The sequence below is a fragment of the Prionailurus bengalensis genome, chromosome B1 (assembly GCF_016509475.1).
Source record: "Prionailurus bengalensis isolate Pbe53 chromosome B1, Fcat_Pben_1.1_paternal_pri, whole genome shotgun sequence".
NCBI lineage: Eukaryota > Metazoa > Chordata > Mammalia > Carnivora > Felidae > Prionailurus > Prionailurus bengalensis.
In genome coordinates, this window is record NC_057344.1 from 15,144,419 (window position 1) to 15,170,862 (window position 26,444).

Consider the following 26,444-nt stretch of genomic DNA (forward strand, 5'->3'; position numbering starts at 1 on the left):
CAAGTGAGAATGAAGCAAACGTTCTAAATGTGAACAGAGAACCAAATGAAGGCACATGAATACTCCCTAATTCCATACAACTCTCTGTATTTCTTCGGCTTTAGGGTTTTTTATTATAAAAATCTGAGAACTATCCATAGAATGGAATTCTATTCAGCAATACAAAAAACAGGAATAAACCATGAAAACATGCTACAATGTGAATGAACCTCGAAATTATTCAGCTCAGTAAAAGCAGCAGGACCCAAGAGACCATATATTGAATGACTCCATTTATGGGAAACATCCATAAAAAGCAAAGTTAAAAAGTCATAAAGTAGATTAGTGGTTGTCTGGGGCCGGGGGAGTGACAAATGGGAGTGAACAACAAACGTGCGTGAGGGATCGGACCACCGAGATGAGAAGAGAGAACAAGAGGAACAAGTAATACTCTGAGGAGCCCCGGTGTGAAGGAACTGACAAAAAAGAGGTCAGTGGAAGTTACCAGAAGGTGAGATTGAGAGGAGAGAGGAAACTCAGAAGCCAACAGAGACAATCTCTAAAAAGTGGGCAAGGTCAAAAGGTAAAAGACCACAGAGATGCTGAAAGATGTCGCTGGATCTTGCTATTAGAAGGTCTTGGGTGAACTTAGGAAGAGCAGACGTCCACATTCATCTACCTGCCCAACCCTGGTCCGAGTGGAGGCCTCCGAACAGTGTCCCTGCTTCTACTCTGACCAGAGTGGATTCCTAATCTCCATGATTTCTAAAATTAAAGCTCCTCTACTCAAAACCATCCACAGGTATTCCCTGTCCTCGGGATAAGGTCCAAAGTCTGCAGGCACCATGACCCACAGGGACCTGACATGACCTCGGGTCAGTTCAGATCCTTTGAGAAGGGCACTGAGCCAAGGTTAGACACACATAAAACATACTGGGGGAGGCATCTGTGACAGACATACGGGAAGACATGGGAGTAGGCAGGAAACTCCTTTATTTGGGAAGGACTGATATTTGTGAACGGAGATGGACAAGGAAAGGGTTGGGTAGAAAGGACCTCACAATTCCAAGAAATTTGGGCCAGGCTGATGAGGGGGCCTTCAGCCAAAGTCAGCAGCAGCAGAATGGGCCTGCCCTAAGACCCCTGCCTTGCTCAGTCATTGGTCAGGACTGGCCTGTGAGAAGTGGACCTGTGGCACCAACACAGTGGTGGCCTGGGGGTTAACTATAAAATCTGGCAATCTGAGCAGGAAATCTGAACAGTGCATTTTCATGGCTGCCGCACCATTCGTTACTTTTCAGACCTCATCTGGCACTCTCCCCGTCACTTGCCTCCAATATCCCCAGGGTGTGCCTGCCTCAGAGCTTCTGTCCTTGCTACTCACTCTGCCTGCAATGCTTTGCCCTCAGATATCTACGCGGCCAGCCCTCTTACTTTCTGTAGGTCTCTGCTCAAATTCCGTCTTATCAGGCAGGCATTTCCAGACCACTCTGTGTAAAAAAATGGCACTGTCATCATTCTCAGTGCCCTTAACCTTCTTTAACTTTTTCCATAGGATTCGCTGCCACCTGGCATTATTTATAACCTAGTTGTTGGTTTATTTGTGGCACTTCACAGGGACAGATGTTTCATGAGGGTGGAAACTTCACCCTGCTTTGTTCATGGGTGTCCCCAGTGCTCAGAAGAGTGTATCTCCAGGCTCATGGAAGGCACTGGATATTTTCTGAATGAACGATAAGGGCATGATGAACACCTCTTATGTCCATGTAGCAAGTGCTCTGAGAATATTTATTAATGAATGAATGAGTTGGGCACTTTCCAGGAGGTGGGGATACAGCACTGAACAAGACAAAGTCCCTGATGTCATGGAGCATACATTCTTTAATAAAAATAAAAGATTGATGACTACATGCTAGAGCCTAATAGATCATTTGCAAAGCAGAGGTATCTTGTCATAAATTCCTTTAGGCTAACTTTAAAGGAACATGCTTTTAGGGGTGCCTGGGTGGCTCAGTCGGTTAAGCGGCTGACTTCAGCTTGGGTCACGATCTCACGGTTTGTGGGTTCGAGCCCCACGCCAGGCTCTGTGCTGACAGCTTGGAGCCTGGAACCTGCTTCGGATTCTGTGCCTCCCTCTCTCTCTGCCCCTCCTCCGCTTGTGCTCTGTCTCTCTCTGTCTCTCAAAAATAAATAAATGTAAAAAAAAAAAAAAAATTTAAAGGAACATGCTTTTATAGGAGACTATCCCAGGAAAGAATGTAACATGGCCTGTGGGTTGAACAAGCCCAGCGGTCTTTGTTTTTATCCGGGAGTTTATATTTTAATTCTAGAAGTCAAGCACTGGTTTACCTTGTGCCTGAAGCCTTTCCCAGTGGTGTCTCCTTATGAAAACGTTAACTGAGCTTGGCTTCTGTGAGCTAAATTCCGAGATTTACAAAGCAAACATTTTCTTAAAATACCAACCCAATTCTATTCAACAAAATCAAACACTGTCTGAGGTTTTTGCCCCAAGTGAAAAAGGTCATTTATTCACAGCCATTTTCGCTCTTCCCGATATTATCTAAAGAGGTGGGAACCCATGCTCTACTGGTGTCATTAGTAGGTACGTGACGAGAACCTTCCATACAGGCTTCAGCTTGGTGTTGCCACTCTGTGTTTGTGGCTGGTCGCTAGGCATCCTCTACATTGGACCCCAGACAGACGTCTCATGGAAGAGGTAAAAGAGTTCAAAAGAAGCCACATGTGAAAACTGAGGCCATGTAGCTCCAGAGCTCTGAAAACTTATGAACAATGTGGCGCCGAGGAGTAGCGATTATGATGAGGAAAGATTCAGAATACACTGCCAATTAAATGGTGGAGACGTTTTAAAATAAAAACATCAAACCGCAAGCACAAGATTCACTCTTAATCCCCTGGGCCCACTGATAAAGCCATTTTAGCATTTCATGTCTTCCCTTCTGTGATAGAAGAGGTACTGATCGCCATGCAGAAGTCAACCTCTGGCCTTATTATCACTTGGACTTGAAACCAAATCAATCTCGAAAGATTGATAGGAATCAAAAGGACAGATAAGGTGATCCAGCAGACAAACGTATTTGCCATTCTTTCAAAACTCAATTTCCTGGATTTTCCATCTGTGACCCACCAGGGTGGCCACTCAGCCTTTCAGGCTGTCTCGGGGGCTGAGGCTTGGAACCCAGCAGCACTGCGTGCCGAGCCAGCCTGCACGCTGCGCTGGGGAAGTACGTGGGGGCTGAGAGAATGAGTAGTTCCTCGCGGTCACACGGGGGATTTCTTCCCTTGGCTGCCCCTCTTTTCACCGCTGTGACTCGACATGGGGATTACTCCAGCGAAATCAGAAGGGGATAGAGTCCATTAGATGTTTCCCCAAAAAGAATTAAACTTCATTCCTCTGGGAAATTGCTAGTGAAGGATGTGATTTTAACTAGAAATTTCTGGCCTGGGTTTCTAATCCCCCAAATCCTACCTCAAGCCAGGCCATTTTCCCTTCTCTTAAAATCGTAACGCCGAATCTTAACAGGACGAACGGTGTGTGTAAAAACGAAATTCATGCTTTGAAACGTAAATGTAGGGACACATGGCTTCAAATGCTAACCAAAGCTGCAGTTCTGGCTTGGTTCAGTAGCGACGGCAGTGAAGAGAGAACACAAGGTCAAAGAGCATCACCTTTCCTTTGGCAGGAGCCAGGGTTGGAAAGTTTAGGGAGAAGCCCACCAGAAGTGATCCCGACAACAGATAAGAAAGAGCACCTTGCTGGGGCATTGGGATTCACTTCCTTAGAGCCCTCAAGTCTCTCCTTCTCTCTCTCTCTCTCTCTCTCTCTCTCTCTCTTTAGAAAACAAAACAAAACAAAAACTTGAACCCACAAAGGCTTTGAGGCCACAAAGTCAAGACAGTGCCATGGCCCGGACTAGGACCTTGCTTCCCGCCCATGGCTCCCTCCACACAGATCTCTCCAAGAGACAGAGAAGTGACTAGGCCAACGCCCAGCACTGGGCTATTAATGTGGACAGGAAGGGACTCATGTGAGGGGAGAAGTGGTTGGATCTGGCAATGAACTGAAAAAATATGAAATATGGCTAAGCAAAATACAAAGCAATCCTATTTTGGCACAAGCATTGCCTTTTTATTTCATGTTATTAACAAATTCTTATTCTCCTGCTGACCACAAAACCACCTGGAAGTCGACACGGGGCTAAAGCACGATACCTTCTACCTCACACCGTGTCGCCTGAGGGAACTGCTGTTTCTGAGAACTTTTCCAGATTCTCTGTTATAAATGGCTTAAACTCCCAAACCTGAGACCTCTGGGGAATACAAAAGCAGTTGTTTTAAATCACCACAGCACTGCCTTACTCACCCACTTGGAATTCACTGAAAAGGCAGACCATAAGAGTTTTAAGTTGGGTGTCTGCTCGCCTCTGAAAATATTTGAGTTTGCAAGATACTTCACGATACGCATTTCTGCTTTGTATTTCTAGGGCCTGTCCTGGGTTGGGTGTGAACTGGCCTAGGGGAGAAGAGGGCAAAGGGAACCGTAGAGCCCTGTCCGAGGCGATCTTTGCCACTTCTGTTGGGATATTTCATCTGCTGTGAGACTGAAAACGCCCCTCTTGACAGCCTGGCCACAGGGCCTCCCTTTCTGTTGGGAGTGGGGGTGGGATGGGGCAGAGAGAAACTGGCCCAGTGTTTAAGATAAAGCGGATTCCAAGTAACTTTAAAACAGATACAAAGGGGCATTTACTGAGTTCTTACCGAGTGTCGGAGAGCGTGAGCGGGATGTGGGGCAACACGGCCTCCCTCCCCCCTGAGGGGCCGCCACGGCGTCCCGGGTCCCCAGAACCAAGTGTGATTAGAAGCAATAGTCCAGAGATGCATCTTGGTGGTCTGGGTCAGGATGCCAGATGTGTCTTATCAAAAGAGGTCTGTTTAAACCATCCCTCACAACTGTTCGGCCTCGGCCATTTGAGATAAGTAGCTAAGTGTCTGAGGCTGAATCCTCTCTTTTATACTCAACCCCAGAAGCGTTTATTGTTCACATTGTCCATTGAGACTCACAAAGGAGGATTTAAAAACATAGTTGCCCATGAGGTTGCTTAGTCTGGAGGAAGCCTGGAAAGGCAGTGACTCATGCGCTATGGGTGTCTGTGTGTGCAGGCATACGCCATGTGCATAACACAACTACGAGATCCCCATCTGAGGGACGGACACTTAAATGGCCACACAGGACGGAGCTGCCCTAAGAGCCACTTCTTTGAGAGCAGGAAAGGAGAGGTAGCATGATGCCACGGGAGAGCACAGGACTTTGTACTAATGGTTCTACTCTTTACGGGCTTTGTGATCTTGGGCAAGTGTTTTACTACCTCACAGTCTTGGTTTCCTCATCTGTAAAATGGGGGTCACTATGCCTACCATACAGGGTTTTATGAGGATTAACTGACTTAGTATTGGAAAGCACCTAGCACTGAGTGCTACAGGGTATACAGACACACAAATACTGCAGACATCTGGGAAATGTACATTCTGCTCCCTGCTTGACTGAATCTGGAAGACAATGGGAGTGCTGTAGAGATAGAGGCCATCCATTGTCTTCTCTACCAACCAGAAGCGGAGTGGTGAAAATGCTGAGTGATGGATGGAGGGCAGAAGTCCTCTGTTCTGGTCCTGATTACTCACTTCCTTGGCTAGGTGACTTCAGGCAAGCTGCTTACCCTCTCTACCCTGAAGTTCTCTCTTGGGCAAAAATGCGCAAGGAGATTATAAAGATCAATCAAAGGCGTCAAGATTAGGAAGAAAGAGTAACTGTCTTTGTTTGCAGTAAACATGGTATTGTATGTTCTTGTATGCATAGAATACAATGGAATCTCCAAATACTATTAGAACTAATAAACAAATTCAGCAGAGTTGCATGAAACAAATTCATGCAAGATCGACACCCCCAAACCAACCATGTTTTCATACACCACAAAAATGAAATTAAGAAAATAACTCTATTCACAACAATATCAAAAAGAATAAAGGGCTTAGAAATAGCTAACAAAAGAAGTGCAAGACTTACACACTGAAAACTATAAAATATTCTGAAAGAGTTTGGAACCCGAATAACTGGACAGACCTCTCATGTTTACGAATCGGAAGATGTATTGCTCAGGGAGATACGCTTCCTAAATTGCTCTAGAAATTCAAAACAATCCCTAACAAAGTACTAGCTGGATTTATTTTTCTTTTCTTTTTTTTTTCTTTTTTCAGAAGTTGTTAAGCTCATCCCCAAATTCATTTGGAAATACAAGTGACTGAAAATAGCCAAAACGATCTTCAAAAACAAACACAAAGTAGAGGAGAAAAACACATCCCGATTTCAAAACTTACTACGAAGCTAAGTAATCATGATAGTATGGTCCTGGTTTAAGGAAGGACATATGGAATAAAACAGAGAGCCCAGGAATAAACTCTAACACTTATGGTCAGTTGCTTTTCAACAAAAGTGTCAGGAAAATTCAGTGGGAAAGGAATACTCCTCAACAAAGAGCTGACTACCTCACGCTATACACAAAAATTAACTCAAGATGGATCACAAACCTAAATGTAAGGGCTAAAAGTACAAAATTCTTACAAGAAAACACAGGTTGGGTGCCTGGGTGTCTCAGTCAGTTAAGTTTCTGCCTTCGGCTCAGGTCATGATCTCATGGTTTGTGAGTTCAAGCCCCATGTTGGACTCTCTGCTGTCAGCACAGAGCCTGCTTCAGAACTCCTGTTCCCCTCCCTCTCTGTCCCTGTCCCATTCACTCTCTCTCTCTCTCTCTCTCTTAAAACTAATAAACTTGAAAAAAAAAATTTTTTAAACAGAACAAAACACAGGAGTAATCTTCATGATGTTGGCTTAAGCAATTATTTCTTACATATGACACGATACAAGTGATTAAAACAAATCAATGAATAGGACTTCATTAAATGCTTTTACACTTGCAGCCACTCCATTAAGAAAGTGAAAAGGGGCGCCTGGATGGCTCAGTCAGTTAAGCACCTGACTCCTGATTTCAGATCAGGTGATGATCTTACGGTTGGTGGGATCGAGCCCCGTATTGGGCTCTGTGCTTACAATGCAGAACCTGCTTGTGATTCTCTCTCCTTCTTTCTCTGCCCCTTCCAAGCATGCTTGCTCACTCTCTCTCTCTCTCTCTCTCTCTCTCTTTCAAGATAAGTAAATAAACATTAAAAGAAGAAAGTGGAAAAACAGTTCAACTCCTAAGTGAAAAATATTTGCAAATTGTATATCCTCTAAGAAACATACAGCCAAAATGTATAAAGAACTCCTACAACTAATAATAGATAACCCAGTTTTTAAAAATGGCTAACGGAATTTGAATAGACATTCTTCCCAAGAAGTTATCAAATAGCCACTAGTTAGTCATTATGGAAATACAAATCAAAACCACAGTGAGATACCACTTGACACCCACTAGAATGGCCTCGATGAAAAAAGACAATGACAAGTGTTACTGAGGATGTAGAGAAATGGGAACCCTCACACTCTGCTGGTGGGAATGGAAAATGAGGCAGCCACTTTGAAAAACAGTTTGGCAGTTTCTCCAAAAGTCACACATAGAATTACAATATGACTCAGCAATCCTACCCCTAAGTACCTGCTCAGAAGAAATGACAACATATGTCTACACAAAGACTTTGTACGTGAATGTCTACAGCGCCATTACTCACAACAGCCAACAAGTGGAAACCACCCAAATGCTCATCAGCTGGTGAATGGATAAACAAAATGTGGTCTATCTGTATAACAGAATACTTCTTGCCAGTAAAAAGGAATGATGTGCTGATACAACATGGATGAACCTCAAAATCATTATTATGCTTAGTGAAAGAAGCCACACACACACACACACACACACACACACACACACACACATCCTATGGTTCCATTTATATAGAATGTCCAGATAAAAGCAAATCTTTAGAGAAAGAAGGTAGATCAGGGGTTGCCTAATGTGGTTGCTGGAGGTGGCAATGAGGAGCAACCACAGGGTACGAGGTTTTTTTGGGGGGTGATGGAAACACTTGAAGATTATATGGTGGTGATAGTTGCACATCCCTGTAAAGATACCAAAATCATTCAACTGTACACTATAAATGCATGGATTTTATGGTATGTCAGGTATACCTCAGCAAAACCATCAGTAATAATTTTAAAAGATCAACTGAGATCACATCTAGATAGATAGATAGATCCATAAGTCAGCATATGCAGACTGAGTTAGATCTTCCACATTCCCAGCGACACAGGCAAATGTCAGCCCCTAAATCCTCCATGCAGAATTCACCTACAAAGCACTGTCCCTCCTTTCCATCTCCCCAGTGGTCTCCAAACCCTACTGCCATGTACAAGGCATCCCAAGAGAATGACTTTTGTTTCTTTTCTTTAATTCTTCTGCGTGATGGTACTGACTGCCTCCTATTGAAAAAATTAGTTTTTCCTTGATTACTTTGACCCTCTTTGACTCCTGATTTTCATTTTGAGTCTTTGCTAGAATGGTCTGTACTTCTTCCTTGTTTTCTTTGGTGTTTCTTTGTCTACATCATGCTCCCCAAATGTAAGTAAGGTCCCTCAAGGGTTTCATGTTGACCTCTTTTCCTTCTCTTGCCATAATCTTCCCAAGGGGCCTGGTATGCTTGCATAATTCCCCACCTCTCTGAGGACAACTCTGAAATCTTTATCTCTAAACCATCATGACTAGTAAAGAAATCGCCACCCAGATAGATGATCTTGCAAGTGCCCAACGTATGAGAATATAAACAACTGATTTAGATACTGCACTGAGATATTTACTGAAATATTAACTAGCCTGTTCTCCTCCTATATATTCCCCTCCATTGTGTTTCAAGCAGGCATCCGGCCCCTTTTGTCCTTGGAGTTGGTCTGTGTTTCTGGAACAATAGCTGATATTGCTTGCTGGACACACTCCTTCCTCTGGGGCTTTTTACCATCTCAAACTGAGTTCCTTTGAACACACTGTGTACATGTCTCTGAAGGGGAGAAGAGGAAGGAAGGTATACATGCCTTTCAGGGAAGCAAGGAAGACAGACAGGATGGGCTACATAATTTGCAGGACCTAGTACAACATGACAATGTGGGATCCTGTGTCCATAAATTGTTAAGAATTTCAACATGGTGACAGTAGAGCATGAAAGCAAGCACAAGGTCCCTATAAGCATGGTGCCCAGTGTGACTTCATAGGTCACATACCCATGAAACTAGTCCTGGTGGAAATGTTTCCTGCAGACCAGGGAGAGATAAGAAGGATTTGCTGGTCCAATGAGAACAGAAAATGATGTACTCCTTGGTGGCAGAACTCCATGGAGACCACCGACATCCAAGAGACACAACAGGGGAGGCTGGAGTCAAGGCACAAGGTTTTCTAGCTCAAAGCAGCAGAGCCTGGTCTCTGGAGCCACATGGACTGACATGTGGGCATGTGGTGGGAACCAGGGTAGACCAATGACAAGAGCTGCTGTCCCAATGCCTTAGGACCACATATGGCCCAGGACCATGGCCCATAACCCTAGACGAGGAAGAAAAGTCATCTCACAACCCACCACCCAGTAGTGACTGAGACTGAAAATCCACTGAGCTCAGTGGGACGGGAGTCAGAGTCAGAATTAGTTTTTTCTTTTAAGTGTGGTTAAATACACATAATATAAAGTTCACCATTTTAATCATTTTTAAATGTATAGTTCAGCATTAAGTACATTCACTTTTGTGCAACCATCCCCACCATCCACCTCCAGAACTTTTTCTCATCCCAAACCAAAACTCTTTCCCATTAAACACTAACTTCCCATCCTTCCCAGCCCCTTGCAACCACCATTCTACTTCCTGCCTCATGAATTTGACTACCCTAGGCACCTCATGTAAGTGGAATCACATCCCATTTGTCCTTTTGTTTATGGCTTCCTTGACTTAGTTATGTTTTCAGATTCACCCATAGATTTAGATTTTTTTTTAAGAAAATAAATGCACTATTTCTTGTACAATCATGATTGGGAACTTGGATGCACCTTATACACAGATGAATTCGTTGTTACCATAAGACTAGCTTGAATTCTTGTCTGATACTGAGACTTTTTTTCTCTCTGGTCCTCCACATGCAACCAGTCTTGCCCATTCTCTCTCCACAGAGCCTCTCAAATCCTCAAACCCAGGTTCCTTCCGGCACTGCGGACCTTACTCCCAGGCCCCCTCATTCTCACCCCAGACCTGGATGGCCTCCCCCAGACTCATACTGCTCAGTAATGTCAGAGTAATCATCCCAAAGCCCAGTCCTGCTCTCCACATGCTCCCCCTCATTTCCACGTCTGTCCCTTGACTTGTGTGATAATGTCCATCTTCAAGGCCCTTCCTCCAGGTTTCAACCTGTCCAAAACCTTCAGGCTTTACTTAAATATCAGCACCTCAGTGAGCCTTTCCTCTTCACTACACACTTTCAGAAATGGTCTCTGTATCCCCTGTGCCTGTTCTATTCTGTCCTGTGATTATCCTTATTTCAACATATACTTGGTTGCTCCAGTTAACTGCACGCTCATCCAAGACAGAGGCTATGTCCCGGCCATCTTTAGAACAGCAGCTTACTACGGTGCCTGGCTGACTCGGTTAGTTCAGTGTCCAACTTCGGCCAGGTCATGATCTCATAGTTCATGAGTTTGAGCCCTGCGTCGGGCTCTGTGCTGACAACTCAGAGCCTGGAGCCTGCTTCAGATTCTGCGTCTCCCTCTCTCTCTGCCCCTCCCCCACTTGTGCACACATGCTCTCTCTCTCTCTCTCTCTCTCTCTCTCTCTCAAAAATGAATAAACACTTAAAACAAAAATTTTTAAAGAAATTTAGAACAGTGGCTTATTTAAAATCGTAAATGTTCGATATATTCTTGCATAGATTATATTCATATGAAGCTGTTGCAGTTAGGAAATTCTGTGGTTCAGACAGTAAGTGGTAGAGGAGTAGCATATGAATGAAAATAAGTTCTCAAAGCATCATTCAGCTCTGAATGGTTACTATCTCTGGGTCAAGGCCTTTAAGAAGGGAGACATCTTAGGGCGCTTGGGTGGCTCAGTCAGTTAAGTATTTGGCTTCGGCTCAGGGCATGACCTCGCCGTTCATGAGTTCGAGCCCCACATCAAGCTCTCTGCTGTCAGTATGGAGACTGCTTCGGATCCTCTGTCCCTCTCTCTCTCTGCCCCTCCCCTGCTCATTCTCTCTCTCTCTCTCTCTCTCTCTCTCTCTCTCTCTCAAAATAAATAAATAAATAACTTAAAAAATTAAAAAATAATAAAAATAATAAAAAAGAAGAGAGACATCTTTTGGCTCGGGAGAGAGAAAGATGAGAAGGAAGCTGGCACGTGGGCTGGAGCAGAGGCCTGGGGGTTCCAGGGAGGATGAAAGAGCCCTTCCAGAAGTAATAAGCAGTATAAGCAAAGGGAAGGACTAGCAGTTCCCAGGGAGGCCTCCAATAAAAACAGGGAGGTGACAAGGGAGAGGTGAAGAGATCATTCTCCAGAATTCCATTCCAACAGGGGTTTCACAACTGGCCAACAGGCCCCTGACCATCCCCTGTGTTTGAAGGGTAGGAACTAGTCCGATGTCCATTGAGGGAAACCCCGGAGGTGAATTTTCAAGACACCCACACAGCTGGCGACTCATTGCAAAAGAACAAACAGGCAGTTGGGATTGGGTAAATAGAGTCATTTTTGTTTTTATCTGATTATTTTAGCTGGTAGCTAGATGTTGCAATACATGCTGATGCAGTCTAAGTGATTTCTTTGGAACGTGATTCTCTTATCTGTTCCATGAGAACTTGGTGAGATTATTTAAGGAGCTTAAAGAATAGGAGCCAGACTTCCATGATCGTCCGTGGCACCGGGAAGTAGGGAGGATGGTGGGGAGGAGTCCGAACACCACCACCTCCCATCTTCCAGGCGGTTCCACCTCCTCCTTGATCAGATCCTTGATGAAATCTACACAGATTCGAATCTTCTCTGAATCTCCTTCCATTTCCGCTGATACCTCCTGGGAGATGTGAACAAGGAGGGAAGAGAAGGGAAAGTCCCCCAGGCAGGGAAGCCCCATGGTGAGTGAGTGGCAGGCCCAGAGCAAAGCTGGGAATGCAGGCAGGGACGTCAACCGGACTGACAGCTGGCAGGAAGGGGTGCAAAGGACGCCTGGGCTTCTGTCCCTGTGAATTTGAGGGAGGCTGGCCTCGGACACCTGTGCTTGGTGAGGTTCTTCTTCTAGCTGGGTCTGAAGCTTAGGCCTCAGTCTCCTGTTCTGCGCAGTGAGGCGATAAATGCACTAGCATTTCTACGGCTGCTTCTGCTTTTTACATTTTGTAATGCTGAATGCCTCTGGAGGAAATTTTGGATTGGGATACAGTGGGTTTTGTTACCTATTCCCCAGCTCATTCCACATAGTTTTCATGCTATATTTTACACTGACAAATGCATGCTAAAATGGACTGTGAATGTACAGGGAGGGGTGTCCTGGTCTGGGACGAGGCCAGCTGGCCAAGCTGCAGGGGAGGGGGCTAGACCGGGAGTAACGGGAACGAGGAATCAGATGCACCCACAGAGCCCAGTGAAAAGGCGCCCCAGGTGCTGGGGAGTGCGGGACGACAGGCTGACAGTGGCAGTGGTGTTGCTCTGGGCCCCGGGGAGGAGAAGCACATCCAGTGTGAAGGCAAAGGAGAGAATGGAGAAGCCTATGGAGAGCGGCCAGAAGGAGTCCAGAATCCAGCGAGATCAAGGCAGGACTAGGAATGTGCCGGTGGTTTGTTAGACGACAGTGGAACCTTAGTATGTGAGGTTCAGCAACGAAACTCTAGGGTCTACCGAAAAGATAGATAACATAAGGCTTCTGCAGTGGGGTCAGACAGAAGTCCAGGTACCGGCTGAACCAGCGAGGTCCAACAAACATGAATCGGGTGTCTCTTCTGAGCAAGCACTGCACCCAGAGGCAGGGACTGCCCACACTCCACCGCCCTCAAGCAAGTGTGTGGACTGGCTTTGTCTACACGGGCAGCTCGAGGGACCCACCTGGGGAATGGAAAGACTTGACACAGGTGGGGTCTGACAGACTGCCCTCAGTCCTGGTTCTCAGAGATGCATGGCAGTTCCCATGCAGCAACAGTGTTCAAAGAAGGATGACGACAGTGGCCTTGACTATGGGTCTCCTGAGCCCCGGCTGGTGGTTGTAAGCCTGCAATACAGACTGGGAAAACCAGACCAACCACAAAACACTGCTTTATGCCCACTAGGCTGCAAGACATCTTTTTAAAAACTCTCTTAATGCGAATACATTTCTCTAAATCACAAGGGCAGTGCAATGGGCCAAATGCTAGTCTCCCTGAGAAATTCCTACACTGCAGTCTGATTTCCAACGTGATGTCATTAGGAGGCCGGGACTTTGGGGGGTGATTTAGGACGGAGCCCTCATGAATGGGATTAGAGCCCTTATTAAAGAGACTCCAGCTAACTCTCTCACCTTCTTTCTTTCTGCCATGTGAGGGTACAATGAGAAAATGGTCATTTGCAACCCAAAGAGTACCTTCTCCAGAATCAGACCAGGCTGCCATGCTGATCATAGACTTCCAGCCCCCAGAACGGCATGAAATAAATTTCTATTGCTTGTAAGCTACCCAACCTATGGTTCTTTACTATAGCAGCCTGGAGTCAAACGAGGAGCTTAGTGTTAAATTAAAATGTCTGATTACTCAACCAGAGGTGAGAAAGCTCCACTGGATATGGATATATTTTTAATTTAATATTTTTAATAGAGAAATCATATTGTTCAAAAAGGCAACAAGACATCTCTCTCCCATCTTTGTCTCTCTCTCATCTATCTCTAACAGGGAACCATGGTTCTACTTTCTTATGTGTCTTTAAAGACCTGTTTTTCCCCTAACTGGCAAAAGTCCTTGGCTGGGCCCTAATGACAGTGAATGGTGCTGTCTCCCATCAGAGGCTTCTTGTTGTCTCCTGCCTCCTGGTGGAGCCTGGCTGGATAGAGGGTGGGAGAGAGGTTGCCTTTACACCTTGGAGTGCCTGTGACCAGAGACTGGGAGGACATGTGTGAAGAGTTTTTTAAAAAAAAAAAACTGACCCCTTGGGGGCACATAGGTGGCTCAGTTGGTTAAGCATCCAACTTTGGCTCAGGTGGTGACCTTACACTTTGTGAGTTTGAGCCCCGCATCAGAGCCTCACTACAGAGCCTGCTTAGAATTCTCTCATTCTCTCTCATTCTCTCTCTCTCTCTCTCTCTCTCTCTCTCCCCACCCCCCCCCAAAATAAATAAATAAACTTTAAAAATAAAATAACTGACCATTCACACACAGTACATGGCCTGGCCTCTGGTAACATCTCAGGGTGAGTGACTTAGGGGCCTTTTTCAGGAGTGTAGACCGTGGTGACCTCTCTGAAGTGCCCTCGTGGCCTAGCCTCACATCTTCCCTCTTTGGTGGACTCTTGGTGGGTTGTTTTGCAGGCCACGGGTATACCCTAGAGAGGGCCCACCCCCATTACAAATGAGAACATACCAAAGTCTAGAAATGGAATTTTCATGGCCAATGAGGGTGGACCAGACATGCTAGCCCTTGAGTAGGTTCCCATTACCTTTACCCCCTACAGGGGCAGGGGCTGGAGGGCATTGGAAGCATGTTCTAGGCTGGGCCTATGGTCTGCTACTGAATGACTAGAAGCCCAGTATTTGAGGTTTTCTCCCAAACACCCATGGTTTAAGGTTTCTGCCCTCAACCATTAAGGCAGAATGTTTTCCCAAGCCCACCTGAGAAAGCCAATCCTTATACAGACACATAATTTTTCAGGGAAGACTAGACATGCTGCAGAGCCAGTGGGCTAACATATTAGACTTGTGTGCAGAATATGGAAGAAGAGCCAAGGCCGAGGGACCCCTCAGGCAAACTCCGTGGGTGGCTTACCCACTACACCCATAGATGTGGGGACCTCCATCTGCTGCTTCCCACCTCCATCAGGCCAGGGTCCTTGTCAGGGGCCATCAGCAGCTCAAGGGGTGAATGAACTGCAGACTACTTTCCTCAAATGTGAAAAGAGGTCAAAGTGGACTCACTGTGACCATAACAGGGGAAGAATGCGGAATGCCATCGAGACCCCCGTCAGGTCACCCTTTCCCTCCACTCTACCGTGGCCCCTGAGAATCTCCTCTGAGCCTCATGACTATTGCCAGCACCTAGAACATAGCACTTAGAACATTCCCAGCACATACTCAGTGCTCATTAAGTGCCCAGCTGACCCCAGGGCTCCTCTCTCCCCAGGTCTGTCGTCTTAAAGCTGCGGGAACTCAGGACTAGGAAGGTGATACAACTTATCCAGCATCCTGGCGGGCCATGGCACACTCAGGAGAAGAAATGTGCCACCCTGACTCCCTTCTGAGCTACGTCTGGTCTCCCAGTGCTCTCCATCCAACCTGCTTCACATCAGGCATTTTCGCTGGGCAACGTGGGAGGAATACACAAGGCTGCTCGTACCCAGTGACTGGGCAGGGAACCTGGTCTCCTGGCATAGCCACAACCCATTCATGGCCCACAGCACCCAGGTTGGGACACCTTGCTGCAGACACTTACATGCAGTCTCACGGTGACGCCACTCATCTCCCTGCTGTACAGCTGGCAGCCACAGAGGCTCTCGCCCTTAAAGCCAGGCCCCCCGGGGGAGTGACTTCATCAAGACTAAAATATCTGCAGTATCCCCGACCAAAAGTCTGTTTGTGATCTCAGCCCGAGCAGCCCTTTGTCCAAATGAGTCCTGGGCCACGTGGTTCCGTGACCTGTCTGCCAGACCCTTTTTGCCTGCTGTGGAAATGGCTGAAGGTAGGAGTCGGTTATGATCAAGCACAATATCCAACAAGAGCCAAATGCTACACACGGGATCCAGAGGAGCCCCAGACTTGCCCCAGGTCCTCGCCTGGGAAATGGTGGACACAACGGCCCTATTCATGGAAGGGGACTCTGAAACTTGAGTATGTTTAAAGTGTCTTTGAAATAAATGTTAACATGCTGACTCAGGCTCCCTCCGAAATAATTTTAAATGTCCTCTAACCCATTTTTGGCATATCATTCATGATGAAGCAGGTATTGAGAGCAGCATGGTTCAGCCAAACTCCCAGAAGCCTTGGCAGGAGGCATATGGTCCTATCAATCAACACTGGGGTCGGGGGAGGGGAGGGGGAGGCCAGCCATGGTTTGAAGACCGCAGTGGCTCAGTGTGGGTGAACCTTCTGGAAAAGGGTTTGCTGTTATTATAATCAAAAGCTTTCACCACATTTTTAAGCGTTACCCACTACCCTAACCATTCCCTTCTTTCAGGGGGTGACGTTCCAGCAGCTGAATGCCATATAACAAGAACTCCCTCTCATCACCATGGAAGCCAAGAGAAACATACTTTTTGAAAAGTGGCACTTTGGAGCAGAGAGCTCTGCTGATGGGAGCTTAAATAATGACGTGCCAGCAGAGATTATTTTTATGAATTCCTGGAACACACTTTTTTCTGTGAGCATGAGCCGAATAGTCCTCTGCGTGCTTCTGTTGCCCTCTGCTTTACCTAGCCAGCCTGCGTCTTCAGGCAGCGTAATCAGGACACCTTATACAGACTAGGTTGTTTTCAAGTTAATTTATTTCTTTTGAGAGGGAGGGGGACACAGAGAGAGGGAGAGAGAGAATTGCAAGCAGGCTCTGCACTGTCAGCACAGAGCCCAACATGGGGCTCAATCCCACAAACAGTGAGATCACGACCTGAGCTGAAATCACGAGTCAGACCTCAACCGACTGAGCCACCCAAGCACCCTCATACCATAGCTTTAAGTTGAAACGTGGGAAGATGTGGTTAAGTGTCCCCGGGAAGTAAGTGATGAGATGTAGACAAAGCTCATGCAGCTGGGAAGACAGATTTAACTGTGCATCTGTCAGAGATATCCTCCCCAGGCTTGGGGAAGGCAGAGAGATAAGAAGTCCATTTACTGTGGGTCCACTGGGATCCACAGGAGCAATTTCTCCCTTTTACCCCCATGGTTATTCTTCATGTTTCTGGAACTCTCCTTTAAGACACTTTCTCTGATCCCCTGAAGGGCCAACTCCAAGTGAATATCCTATGCCAATGTGAAATCTATTCTGGTGAAAATTTACTTCCCCAAATAGACAGCCCTCCAAACTTTCCCCGGTGTCTGCACACAGGAGCCCCAGACTCCGAATACCTCCTGCCTGTGGAGCTGATTCAGGCTCCCTTCCTTTTAGTTCCTCCATGCCTTCTCATCGCCCAGCCAGCAAGCCTTGCCACCAGGATGCTCTTCAAATTCAACTCCTCACTTAACAGCCCATCACAAGGAAGAGATGCTTGAACATTTGAAGTGGAAAAGGAAGAAAGGAGGAGCTTACTGGTTCTTCCAATTATTTTCCATCAACTGCATGTGTTTGTTTTTGTTTTTTTTTAACAAATCATCTCTGTCTAGTCCTTCCACCCACAACCAAGTGGTGAATGGGTTCAGCCCCTCTTCACCTGCCTGGTTGTGCCTCTCTGATTTGCTTGTGCCTATGGCCCTCACGTCTCACAGTCTTCATAGATTTCTTTTCTTCCTTCAGATCTGGCTCAAGATTCACCTCCTACTAAAAATCTTTCCACTCATCTCTCAATGTTTAGTTCTAGATCCACCTTCTCCCTGGAAATGTTCAAGTCCATTGTAACTGCCAATAATACTTCCCTCCCCTGAGTTGCAGACACTTATTTCTATGCCCTTCCTTTTCAGTAAGACCCACAAGCTTCTTATAAAATGCAACTAGTATCCATTCAGTGTGTGGAATACACTGCATCAGTGTTCGAGATAATTCCCGCCCCCACTGTCAGAGGATTATGCACCCTTGACCTACTGGCAATATAATTTGCTTTGGCCAACGGGATGAGGGATGTGACATGTGCCACCTTGAGCAGAGGTCTTAAGCACCACCACGTCATTCTGCCATTTTCCCTTAGCCACACGAACAGCACATCTCATCTAGAAGTTGCTTTTTCTGTCTGAGTCTCAAAATGAAGAGGAAAGTGGGGCAGAGTTAATCTTTAAACTCCATGTTCATGAGTGAGAGATAAACCTTAGTTGTAAGCCTCTGATACAGCTTGTTACTACAACATAATTTAGCTTAATCTTAGTTCTAAAGTGTGCAATAGGTACAGTTTTTGTAATGGTGGCTTTACACTAGGTGTCTCCTTCTGTCCTCCAACAAGCCTACCGGCTTAGTGTTACTTTCGCCATTCTACCGATAGATAATATTAAAACACAGAAGAACCTGTTCCAATTCTGAAAGTTAAAAGGGGACAGACTAGAGGAAACTAGGTCTTCTGCAGCAAACTGACAGCTCTTTCCACTACATGATGCATTTACGGGTTGAACTGTGTTCCCCCAAAACATCCTATTCCTTGGTACCTGTGAGTGTGACCTTATCTGGAAACAGATGTACTCAAGTTAAGATGAGGTCCTGAGGGTGGGCCCCCATCCAATATAACCGGTGTCCTTGGAAGAAGAGAAGAGGCACACGTAGAGGCACACAGGGAGAGCAGCATGTGACGACGGAAGCAGAGACTGGAGTGACACATCAATGCATCTGCAAGCCAGGGAGCACCAAGGATTGCTAGAAACACCAGAAGCTCAGAGAAAAGCATGGAAGAGATTGTCCCCTAGAGCCCTTAGGGAGAGCGCAGGCTCGCCAACACCTTCATTTCAGATTACCAGCCTCCGGGGTTGTGAAAGAATAAACTGTTGCTTTAAGCCACCCTGTTTGTTGTAACCCATACAGCAGCCCTTGGACAGCAGCACACCATGGCCACCTCGATTTGGGGGCAGAACCCACTGGAAACTCTCTGCATGTGGGGGATAGAAAAAGTCTGTCTAAGGATAACTTCATTCTTCTGTCAGCAGCCTGGTGTCACCATCCCGTCTATATTTATTTCCAAGAGCTGTCATCACACAGCACCACAGGCTAGGTAGCTTAGACAACGGAAATTTATTTTTCACAATTCTGGAGGCCAGAAATCTGAAATCAAGGCATTGTCAGAGTTGGTCTCTCCTAAAGGCTTCTCTCTTCTGCTTTTTTTTTTTTAAGTTTATTCATTTATTTTGGGGGGGGGGGCAGGCGCGGGGGGAGAAGAGGGAGTGCACAAGCTAGGGCGGGGCAGAGAGAAGAACAGACAGAATCCCAAGCAGGCTCCGCGTCATTAGTGCAGAGCCCAATGCAGGGCTCGAACCCACAAACCGTGAGATCATGATCCGAGCTGAGATCAGGAGTCGGACGCTTAACCGACTGAGCCATGCAGGCGCCCCTCTCCTTGTCTTTTAGATGGCCGTCTTCTCCCTGTGTCTTCACATAGCCTTCCCTCTGTGCCTGCCTGTGTCCTGATCTCTTCTTGCAAGGACATCAGTCATACTGGTTAGAGCCCACCCGAATGACTGCATTTTAACTTAATTACTTTTTTAAAGACACTCATCTCCAAACGAGGCATTGGGGGTAAGGATTTCAACACACACATTTGTGGAATTCAGCCCACAGTGCTATCTCCTATTTTCAGATATCTAAGGAGACTCATGATGCCTGTATTCACAGCCTAGCTCCTTAAGCAATCTGGGATGGGGGGCTCAGAACATAAGGATGGCCCCGCCAGACCCGTCACAGGGTCTGACAGCCAGGACCACACGACATTTGGCCTTCCCTGTCCTCTTACAGATGTTCTAGTGGTTCTGAACTATTTGCCTTGTTCAGGCTTCACTGTTGCCTCTGCTTTCTTGGCTTTAGCAATCTTGGCGAGAATTAGGTTCTCTCTTGGGCTTTGCTGATGGCTAGTGCTCTGGTTAAATCTCCTCTCAACACCCCAGGCCTTGGATTCCCTACTTCGGCACAGCTCCCTCCTCATGGCTGACTCTCCTTTCAACCCTCTTGCTGCCCCAACCTTACAGTCAAAATTCAAAACAGAATGGATAGACATATTTTGAGATACTTAAGACTATTAGAAACAAATAGTAATCAGTTCACCTAAATGGCTGTTAATTACTTTCCTAAAGCAAAGCATAATTTCAGTATTTTCTCCTCCTTATTGGTTTAGGAGTATCTGGAACCAAAAGAATAATCAACAAGTTCCCTGAAACTCTGAATGTTTTAATCATTTTTAAAATAATTTTTAAATGTTTATTTTTGAGAGAGAAAAAGAGCACGGGAGGGGGAGGGGCAGAGAGAGAGGAAGACACAGAATCTAAAGCAGGCTCCAGGTTCTGAGCTGTCAGCACAGACACCAGGCGGAGCTCGAACTGATGAACCCTGAGATCGTGACCTGAGCCGAGGTCTGACGCTTAACCAGCTGAGCCACCCAAGTGCCCCTTAATCATTATTATAATGCTGCTTCACAATAATAAATTTTATTTGAAGAAGACAGGATAAATAAACCATGGTGCAGAGATGGAAAATTAAGGAGAGAATGACAGCATCATGTGGGCTCTTCAGTTAGAGGGCAAGAAAGGCAGATCCACTCCAGTGACTTCAGGAAAGAAATCTGAAAAAAACCAGTTGAGCAAACCTTGGGTCTTCCTGGTTAAAAGCATTCCAGCCAGAAGAAATGGCAAGTTGAAGTGTCCTGAGGTGGCCATGTACCCAGAACAGGTGAAGAAGAGAGTCAGGAACGAGGCCGGAAAGGGTCGGGGTGGCCACATGGGTTCTCAGAGAACTTCACATTTTACTTAGTGTGGAAGCAGAGTCTCCTGGAGAGTCTGAATGGAGGAGAGACTCGATCGGATACACGCTGTAGAAGGACTACTCTGGTCGTCTGTGGAGACAGGCAGAAGGTAGGGCAGAGAGGTTGGAGGGAGCAGGGGCTGTTGGGGAGCTCTGGGCAGCAGAGGGTGCAGACTCCAGGGATGGAGGTAGGGGAGGACAGGCTTTGCCATCCAACTTTCTGAAAGTACAGCCTACTCGGGCTGAGGCAGAAAGGGAGGTGGGGAAGAGGTGGAGGAACAACAGAGGGGACCAAGGGGACAACAGAGGGGACAAGGAGCCGTGGGTAAAACAAGAGGAACCCAAGAAAGCCGTCCAGAGGAGGAGCATAGTCCCGCTAAGCACTGTTCCTGGGCCAGAAATCAAAGCCTGAGGATTGACCCTTGACCACGAGGAGGCCCTTGGTGAAAACAATAGTGGGATTGGGTTTTGAGCAGGAGACAATGAGAGGAGAAGTCGAGGGCATATCAGACATCATGCATTCCAGGAGCATCTCAGTCTGGGGAAGCTAACATGCTGGGGTGACTGTCCCTGAGCAGATGCCGATCTTCAGAGAAGGGGAGGAGAGGGAGCCCTGGAGGCCGTGTCCACGCTGCTTATGCTGTGGGTGTGCACGGGTCTGCAGGCAGCCCAACAAGTAAAACCTGAATCCTCCAGAAGACTGAGGAGGTGGGCTTTTCTCAAAACATGATTTCTCAAGTACTTTCTTCGTTGATTTCCGTTGGTCCAAATGACGGCCGGTTTTAATTTAAATCAGCTATTTTCGCAAAGGCAGGGAAAAGCATGCTTTAACCTGCCATCTCCTCCTCCAGAATGTTGGATCCTTGATATCTGGGGAGAATTTGCTTCTGTGTAATTTCTAGGAGTGCAATAGGAAATATGTTGGCACAAATATCAATGCTAATGGTTAACATCCTTGGTTTGGCTTTGATCCCAGTAGAAGATCAATAAAGCACATTTATTCAGGCTCTTATTGCCTCCTGGACTGCTCTTGAGGAGACTTCAGTCCCTGGGTCCCAGGTCCTATGCACAACTTCCTGGGAACTCCAGGACTGGGGTCAGGGCCCTGCTAATTGCTGTGTGAGAATCTGGTCCCTGACGCCTGTTCTCTAATCTCAGTCCCGCTACTGACAATCTTTGGTGTCTGGAGTGAAGTGCCCAACCTCCCTGTACTTTATTTACTAGTTTTTAAATGCTGAACTGATAATAACAGATTGCAGAGCAAATTAATTTCAGCATATGTTTGTCTCTTGGTAGATTATGTTCAGTGAAGATTAAATTCTAGACCAGTTTCCCTGCTACTCAGAGCATTTCTGGACTATTTTCCCCAAGTGCTTAATCAGGAGTGTTCAAGAATTACAAACAAATGTTGCCATTGGCCTTGACAAAATGATGCTAAGTTATGCTGCCTTAAGACTACCCAGCATTTTCTCTTACCCATGGTCTGGATTGACCAAATCACTGCTTTTCTTCCATGGATTTTATGTTAAACTTCACTTCAATGTGGATTTACCTCACAGAGAAGAGCTTTCCGAAAAGATCCACAGTAAGAGAGATTAAAACAGAAAGCAGAATAGTTACACTGTGGTTGCGTCTTAACCAAGATTAAGTTGATTCAGACACAGCTCTTTGGAAAGAGAGCTTACGCATAAAGTAAGATATAATGATATGTGTGCCGTGCTTGTGGCTGTTTATTCCAGCTCAGAGCCCACCTCTTTCAAAATGCTTCACATCCTACTCCAACTGAAAGAAAATTCTCCTCCCTTCTGGTCTTCTGTCGCATGGTAGGAAAAGCACCCACTGGTCCTTTGTGTATTCATTTGCTAGGGCTGCATAACAAAATATCACAGACTGGGTAGCCAAACAACAGTTCTAGAGGCTGGAAATCCAAGATCAAGGTGTCAGCAGGTTTGGTTTCTGGTGAGGCCTCTCTCCTTGGCTTGTGGATGGCAGCCTTCTCATTGTGTCCTCACATGGCCTTTTCTCTGTGTACATTTATTCCTGGTGTCTCTTCCTCTTTTCAGAGGGCATCAGTCAGATGGGATAGGGCCCCACTCTAACAGCCTCATTTCGACTTAATCGCCTCTTCAAAGACCGTATCTTTACATACTTTACATTCTGAGCTACCAGGGATTGGACTTCAACACAGACATTTTGGAGGGAAACAGTTAAGCCCTTTGCATGCATTTTAGAATATTAGTAGGTACCTGATGTGTCTCTCCTCAACCTGACTGCAGGCTCCCTGGATGAAAGGCCCTGCTTTAAGATTCTGTGTATCTCCTGCAATCAATGGCTTGATGGGTCTTCCTGATACTATCGAATGTTGTTCACATTTGTCCTGATGCAGATATATTTTGAAGGAGAAAAAAATCAGCCACGGCAGCTTCGTGTCAGTGACTGGGCTAGATGATTTCCCAGACTGCTTACAAATCCCGTGACTGTTCATACCCCATCACCATCCGTGTGGCTTCACAAAAAATTCTCCTCTCTACAGAGTTTTAGTCATTTGCTTAATTTCTTACAGTTAGACCTCCCAAGAGGTGCCAGTCTTAACTTTGGCTAATTCCCTATGCATGTCTGCATCTGGCAGTCCCTGAGATCCTGACCTGACTCGGACCTGGAAGCTGAGGAAACAGGCTCAGGGCAGTGCAGTGGGTTGCCTGAAGTTGCCCCAAGAGGACTCCAACCAACTTTTTCCAGCTCCAAGGCCAATACCCTAATATTCCTCATTATGCAAAAATAAGAACACCAAGGGCTTTATGTCTTATGGGCAGTAATTTATGTAATGAAGTGAGATCATAGTCTCTCTTATGAATGCTGATGAACCTTATAACAGCGTATCTTTTAGTACCAAAAGGATCCAGCATACTTCTTTTGTTGATTCATAAAATGCTCAAACCGTATGGTTAAGTACAACTCCCAATGGATATATCCTTCCTTAAATGAAAACAGAGGAATTTTTCAACATCAGGTGGGACAATAAGCATGATATTGGGAGGAGTAATCTAAATGTAGCCACGAGTCGCTTCCAGGGCGGTGGAGATGATACCAGCCTCATGGCCTGGCACCTCCCAGAGGTGCCTTCTCTAAGCCATCACGTTCACCCGGTAGGTACAAGACAAATCAAACCCAGAGACATGTGCACGTGAACATGAGCCATGCTAGACACGTTCTGTGTACAATATCACTTCTATAAAAGTGGGAAAGCCAGTGTAAGCATCGAGTAGGCTTTCAAATGAAGTAATGCATTCAACATCTAAAACTTTGTAAGCGTAATGTGTATGGAGCCCTGTGGCTTCCTCGGGGGAGACTGAAGGTGAGAATTTTGCCAAACGCCAATGGGCACTGCCCATCCCACCATGGGAAGGTCTCTTCTGTCATGACTGGACAAGTGGAAACACCCCGAGCTTGAAAAGAAGGTTCGCCTCTGCGTGACTGAGGCCTCGCAACCATTATCCCCCGTGCCAATATCAGGACTGTGGGTCTGACAAACAAAAGGCCATGTCCTTGGCTTGGTTTCTCTGGGGAGGCTGTAACGGTCCCCTTTTACTCACTGGAGGCTGGCTTTCTCAAATGGATTTTGTTCATTTTCCACTCAGATTGAGAAAACTGCACGTGGCAGTTTATGAATTGGGCCTCCCAGCAAGTCTCTGAAGGACAACGGGAGTGGGGGTGGGTGGCCTGCATGCGGGAGCCTCCCTGCACAGAACTGAGGTCGGGCTGTGGCGCACAATAACATCTATGTGTGACCCAGCAGCCTGCAGACCTACTCCCTGCGAGGGGAGACACATGCCAAGCAAGGACGAGAGGACTTTTGTTCATCCTTTTTATCTTACACTTGCTGGTTGTTTGTGGCGGGGGCGGGGCGGGGGGGGATTAAAAATAAGCAAATAAATTCCTTGCTTGTGTGTCATCTGGATTTTTTTTTCTCCCCATGCTTTCATTTCTAACTCTCCAAAGTATCTTCCCACCTTAATTTTATGGCATTTTTATATACACATGCATCCAGGACCCGCACATGAAGTCAGAGATATCAGTTTGTCTTCCAGACTCCTTTGGGTTTGCCGCTGCATGGAGATCCATAGTGAGATACAAGAGTCCTCATCCCCTTCCCATGAACATGATTTATAGAGTTCTCCCTGTGCTCAGAGCATATAGCTAAATCCTGCATAAGCAGCAATCACAGTGCATTCTTAACAGCCTCCCTGGACAGTTGGCTAAATTCTTTCTGAGAGCCTCTCGCTGGCCCTTACAAAGATTAGCGAAAAAAACAAACTGGAGGCTGGGAATCCAACTGTGTGAACAGAAAGTATGTTCCACTGCACTCATAGAGGATCAAGTTTGTGGAATCACACTGGGCGTTCTGGCTGTCCCAGATGAAGACCAATTAGGCAAAAATCAGCTTTCCCAAACCCAAGCGCACTATGGGTTGACTAGGGTTGTTTTCTTTTGTTTTGTTTTAACACATACTAAAAGTTAAAGGTGGGAATCTCAACTAAGTAACATTTTTTTTCTTCCCCACTTCATTTTACCTGGTCCAAGAAGACAAAAGAGGGGCCAGCGGCATTGCTAAGTAATACTTCAATGTACAACCTAAAAATTCTCTCTCAGTAATCCTGGAACCCCACGTATAGTTTTCATAGTCTAGCACAATGACAAACAAGCTAAAATACCTCCAGGATGACAGATGACTGCAGAGCAAAGGGACAGAAGGAATTTGGTACAAACACACAAGGACCTGTTGACTTTTTAGCCTGAACTTAGAAAGTACGGAGTTAACGAGAATTTTTGTTTGTAAAGCAAACAACTACTTTTAAAATCCTCTATTCATGTGGTTCTCTGTTCTCCACATGGAGAATCCAAAACAGGTCCTTGGGATAACTTTTGGAGAACCACACTACTGTGGAAACAAAAAAAAGTCTCAGCCAAGAATGTTGGTGTCCCAAAAGACCAGGGAAACCTGAACATTTAAATAAGACATTAATGCCAGGAGCTAACCGTTCCCGGTTGGACTCCAGCTCCCCGCCCACCCCCACCCCCCACCCCCCGAGCTCCACCAGCCAGAAGAGGACACAGTACTCACCAGTCATTAGGGTGTAGTAATTGGGGTAAGAGAGACTGGGAAAGTCTGGGGTCAAGTAATCCACTTTCACTCCCCTGCTCACAATCTCTTTGAAACCGGGCAAGGACTCCAGGGCCTCATCACTGATGTAGTCTGAGCGAAAACCATCCAGCAGAAACACCAGGAGCTTCCGGCCAGCCGAGGCTGGCCGCACCAGGCTGAGCGCGAGGACCAGCAGGAGGGCCCCGAGCTTCGCTGCCATGCTGCCAGGAGCCTGCCCGCTCGGCTGGCACAGCCGTCCCCTTGCAAAGACTGAGGATGGAGAATCTGTAGCTATTCTCTCTTCTAGGGGCTGGACCTTGACTGCTGGCCTTCCTGAGCCAAGTTCACTTTCAGAATTTAAAGGTACAGCACCCCCTTTAAAAAACATCTATGCTCACCCTTTACTATAAAGACCAGAGACTAACTCCTTTGAGTCTCCAAACAACCCAGAATAAACACCGGGGAAGAGAAGGCAACATTATTATTTTGGGTGAGTGTTCCAGAA

General features: G+C 46.2%; 1 protein-coding gene across 1 annotated transcript in view; it reads right to left on the reverse strand.

The window, feature by feature from the left end:
* Window positions 1-26,228, reverse strand: part of ENPP6 (ectonucleotide pyrophosphatase/phosphodiesterase 6) — a 108,462-nt gene extending 82,234 nt beyond the window's left edge. The window contains exon 1 of the mRNA XM_043558323.1: window positions 25,919-26,228. Within this exon, the coding sequence (XP_043414258.1) occupies window positions 25,919-26,159 (241 nt within the window). The 5' untranslated portion in view covers window positions 26,160-26,228. The remainder of the gene's footprint in view (window positions 1-25,918) is intronic.
* Window positions 26,229-26,444: the final 216 nt, after the last annotated feature.